Genomic DNA, 5,000 nt, shown 5'->3' on the forward strand with positions numbered 1-5,000 from the left:
AAGGGCACAGCAAAAATTGCTTGTTTGTTTAATGTTTTCATTTATTGTTATTTAGGTTAGTTTAGTTATTTTAAAGCTCAGAACTCTTTACTCCACCTCACCCTACTTCCCTGTCATCCCCTATTTTTGCACTACTATTTATCAACTACAGCTATTTTTACTGTAACTTGTTGTTTGGTGTGATTTGTATTGTAAGAACATATTTACATGTTTGCACTGAGTAGTGAGATGCACTTAATCACATCACACATGTATATAATGTACATAATATATGTGTACAGTGACAATAAATTCTATTCAATTTTATTCTAAAGTCTATTTAACACCATAGCTAAGAAATTATTTTAGCTTGATCATTTTGATGAAAACAAATATAAACAAATATAAAATAATTTCATTTAGCTAAAATTGCTTTTACTTTTAGTTTTAAAAACTACAGTGTTTTGTTTCAAATTGTTTAATTTGGTTACTTCTGTTTAATTAATTAACCAAATTATTATTATTATTGTTGTTGTTGTTATTATTATTATTATTATTATTATTATTATTATTATTATTATTATTATTATTATTATTATTATTATTATTATTATTAATATTATTATTATTATTATTGTTGTTGTTATTGTTATTATTATTATTGTTGTTGTTGTTATTGTTATTATTATTGTTGTTGTTATTATTGTTATTATTATTATTGTTGTTGTTGTTATTGTTATTATTATTATTATTATTATTATTTATTATTATTATTATTATTATTGCTATTGTTTAGTCTCTAGATATGGTTGTAGTTTATTTTTTGATTTGTTTAAAAAAGTACACACACAAAGGTGTGCACAAATATACTTTTTTATAGTGTTGATTGAATGGGTTGTTGGCCTTTGTGTGGTCTAGACTCTAGAGGTCTTCAAAACATTTTGTTTTAACAGTGTTTTGCACTTCTGTTTGGTGCAGACAGCTGTGTGTAAATGAAAAGCAATAGTAACCAACTGGAATAAACTCTGTGCCTGTCTGTGTTTCTTCTCAGTCTCAGTGACGGAGGTGGAGTGTGTGCGTGAGGGCTGTCAGTCTGAGTGTCTGCGGCGAATGACAGATCTGGTTCCAGAGAGAAACTGCTTCACCGTGGTTTTCCGTGGAGGAAGGAAAAGCCTGGATCTGTGCTGCCATACACAAGAGGAAGCGGAGCGCTGGGTCCGAGGCATCCGCACACTAAAAGACCGTGTCTCCAACATGAGCCAGAAAGAGAAGCTCGACCAATATCCTTATTACATAATAACAATAAGAGTTTTTCCCAAACTGCAAGCAGACACACATTCGCAACGCATTACTGCTGTGTACATTTAATTATAGTAATTAGAGCGAAGGCTTAGGTTTGGTTACCCTGGCCTGCGTTAGTCAGTAAATTCACATGAAAACATGCTCTACATTACTCAGTGAGACTAAATATAGAGCAGATCTAGAACAGTTTCCCACATGCCACTCCACAAACACATCAACCATATGCTGTTCCTCTTTGTCTTTGTTTTCTTCTGATCCCTGTAAGCCATTTGTTCTCTTTTTTCCTCATTTGATTTTTTTGCTATACAATCGCATTTAATATTTTGTCAAAAACTTGTAAACATGGCAGATTAAATTGCTTTGCATTCGTTTCTTTTATCCCAGGATAATAATTGTAGTTTAGTAGTTTTAATATCCATCATTAGTTTTAATTGTATTAATATATTTTTTATGAAACTAAGAAAACTTGCATACAGCTGCAGGCAAAATTGTTAGACCAATATTTCCCAATTGCTGTCTTAGCAGGGCAAGTACATTTTTCACAGTGCTTCCAATTATATTTTGAAAGTCTTCTTTCTTTCAGTTTGGCTGGAATTAAAGCAGTTTTTACATTTTTTTTATTCAATATAATTACCCCCTTAAGATTTACTTTTTTTTTTATTAACGAACACTTTTGTCCAATGGCTTTCCAAAATAACTTAAATTTAGTTTTTAGTAACCACGTTAAGCCTTAAAATTGCACTTTAAACTGAATACTAGTATCTTGCAAAGTATCTTTTGTCATCATGGCAAAGATAAAAATAATTAGTTATTAGAAATTAGTTATTAAAACTATTATGTTTTAAAATGTGCTGAAAAAATCTTTGTTAAACAGCACTTCTGTTTATGTATGTATAAATCTAGAATATATACATACACTGTAAAATGTAATAAGTTGTCCTTACTTAGAAAAGTTAAGAAAACCGATTGCCTTAACATTTCTAAGTAGTGTATTAATTTTAAGTGAGCATAACCTAAAACAGTTTGTATTTACTACTTCTTAATAAAGTAAACCTCCGTACCGTTGACTCAAAATAATTAGTTGTGTTAACTTCTTATTAAGGCATCGCACACCAAGAAAGTCGCTGGTTCGAGCCTCGGTTGGGTCAGTTGGCATTTCTGTGTGGAATTTGCATGTTCTCCCTGCGTTCGCGTGGGTTTTTTTCCAGGTGCTCTGTTTCCACAGTCCAAAGACATGTGGTACAGGTGAATTGGGTAGGCTAAATTGTCTGTAGTGTATGAGTCTGAGTGAGTGTGTATGGATGTTTCCCAGAGATGGGTTGTGGCTGGAAGGGCATCCGCTGGGTAAAACAAATGCTGGATAAGTTGGCGGTTCATTCTGCTGTGGCGACCCCAGATTAATAAAGGGACTAAGCCGACAAGAAAATGAATGAAGGAATTTCTTATTAGTGTTCACATTACTTAGGAAAATATTAGGAAACCGATTGCCTTAAAATTATCAAGTAAGCTGAACTAAAAAATTTAAGTAAAGACAAAAACCAAAACCTTACTCACCATGTTGGTGTTTCGTAACATCTAATTTCAACCCCCAACCTGGAAGACCAGGACACACACTTATACACTACAGACAATTTAGCTTACCCAGTTCACCTATAGTGTATGCGTTTGGACTGTGGGGGAAACCGGACCACCCGGCGGAAACCCGTGCGAACACTAAGTGAACATGCAAACTCCACACAGAAATCCCAACTGACGCAGCTGGGGCTCGAACCAGCAACCTTCTTGCTGTGAGGCAACAATGTTGCCCACTGCGACATCGTGGCACCCTAAAAAACAATGCCTACACTTCCAAAGCATTTCATTGTATTATATAGCATCTGCGAACTGCAAAAATAAAAAAACAATATAAAACTTTATAACAAGTAATTTTCAACCAAGGTTTAATATAATAATTATAATAATAATAAATAAACAATTCGCCACTCAAAAGTTCATTCATTCGTTTTCTTTTCAGCTTAGTCCCAATAATAATCTGGGGTTGCCACAGCAAAATGAACTGCCAACTTATCCAGCATATGTTTTACGCAACGAATGCCCTTCCAGCCACAACCCATAACTAGGAAAAAACCCATACACACTTATTCACACACATACACTACGGACAATTTAGCTTACCCAATTCCCCTATAGCGCATGTCTTTGGACTTGTGGGGGAAACCGGAGCACCCGGAGGAAACCCACGCAAACACAGGGAGAACATGCAAACTCCACACAGAAATGCCAACTGACCTAGCCGAGGCTTGAACCATCAACTTTCTTGCTGTGAGGCGATTGTGCTACCAAATGCGCCACCGCGTTGCCCTTCACTCAAAAGTTGTAAATACATACTATTGTAAGACAAGATTACTTGAATCTATTTAGTTTAACAATTTAATGTGCCAAAAAGTTGGGATTACTTGTTTAAATATTGTACGGTGAACAACAGTAGTGAGAACAGCCCTTGGTTTTTACAGTGTAAATACTGGATATGCAGTATAATAACAACGTGTCCACTACTGCTATTAATTATAATATTATTTTTTTATATGATTAATTTTTTTATTTCTTGTTGTTTTATTGTATTAAAATGTATTGTATGTATTCATTAGTTTATTTTGACGTGATACTGGCAGCATAATTTTAGGACCAAACTCTCTACATCGTTCATCATATCAGTAAGAGACTCTCCATTGTTATGGCAGCTGCCATGTTGTGTCTGCATGGTATCTGTTTTGTCTAGTTTCCATAACTCTCCATACCTGGATTCGAGGTTACCTGAGACATGCCGATCAAAATCAGGATGGAAAGATGAGCTACGACGAGGTGAAACATCTGCTCCAGCTGATCAACATTGACCTGAATGAGCAGTACGCACGAACGCTCTTCAAGGTTTGTGTGTCTGCAGCCGAGGCCATAAACAACATGTATATTTTAAATAAAGCCTCAAGCATTATCTCTCTGTTGTGTCTTCATTGTGTAGAAATGTGATCGCTCGTGTGACGGCAGACTGGATCATGTGGAGATTGAGGAGTTCTGCCGTGAGCTGATGCGCAGGCCGGAGCTGGACGCTGTTTTCAGGCATTATTCTGGAAACGGATGTGTGCTCTCCACTTTGGAGCTGCGGGACTTTCTGGGTGACCAGGGCGAAGATGCATCTCTGGCGCACGCAAAGAACCTCATCCACACCTTTGAGCTCAATGACTGGGGTACACAACTACACTATATATTACCTGTTATTGAAGGCATCTTTTGCTTTTATACAGTGCTCAGCATATATTAGTACACCCCTCCCAAATCTCTCTTTTAATTCATATTTTTAATAGGAAGCTCTACAATATTATATTTGTGCATATACATTAGATTAGTCAGTACTGAAGCCAAATATGGAGCTTATCTAACAAAATAACTTACGATAACGGTCTAAAAACTAGTACACCCAAATTTATATGTTAGAGAAAAATATTTTAAAATCACATTTTAAAAAGAGGAAAAATCAAGGGAAGCAAATTTTTTTTTAGTTTTGGTGAAATTTTTAGGTTGTAATTTTTTTTTGCAAAATTTGCTTGCATTTAATTGTATTATATTTCAATTTTTAAATATCTTTAGTGACTAAAATATTATTTTAATAAATATTTCTGTTTAATAAATCTTGCCTATGTTTACTGAGAAATTGCTAAAAT

At 34.6% G+C, this 5,000-nt stretch overlaps 1 protein-coding gene across 1 annotated transcript in view; it reads left to right on the forward strand.

Annotated features, from left to right (window-relative positions):
- The window catches only part of plcd3a (phospholipase C, delta 3a), a 67,310-nt gene that overhangs the window by 43,206 nt on the left and 19,104 nt on the right, over window positions 1-5,000 (forward strand). Inside the window, exons 3-5 of the mRNA XM_056454019.1 lie at window positions 1,031-1,259; window positions 4,080-4,209; window positions 4,301-4,526. Of these exons, the coding sequence (XP_056309994.1) occupies window positions 1,031-1,259; window positions 4,080-4,209; window positions 4,301-4,526 (585 nt within the window). The remainder of the gene's footprint in view (window positions 1-1,030; window positions 1,260-4,079; window positions 4,210-4,300; window positions 4,527-5,000) is intronic.

The sequence above is a fragment of the Danio aesculapii genome, chromosome 3 (assembly GCF_903798145.1).
Source record: "Danio aesculapii chromosome 3, fDanAes4.1, whole genome shotgun sequence".
Taxonomy (NCBI): domain Eukaryota; kingdom Metazoa; phylum Chordata; class Actinopteri; order Cypriniformes; family Danionidae; genus Danio; species Danio aesculapii.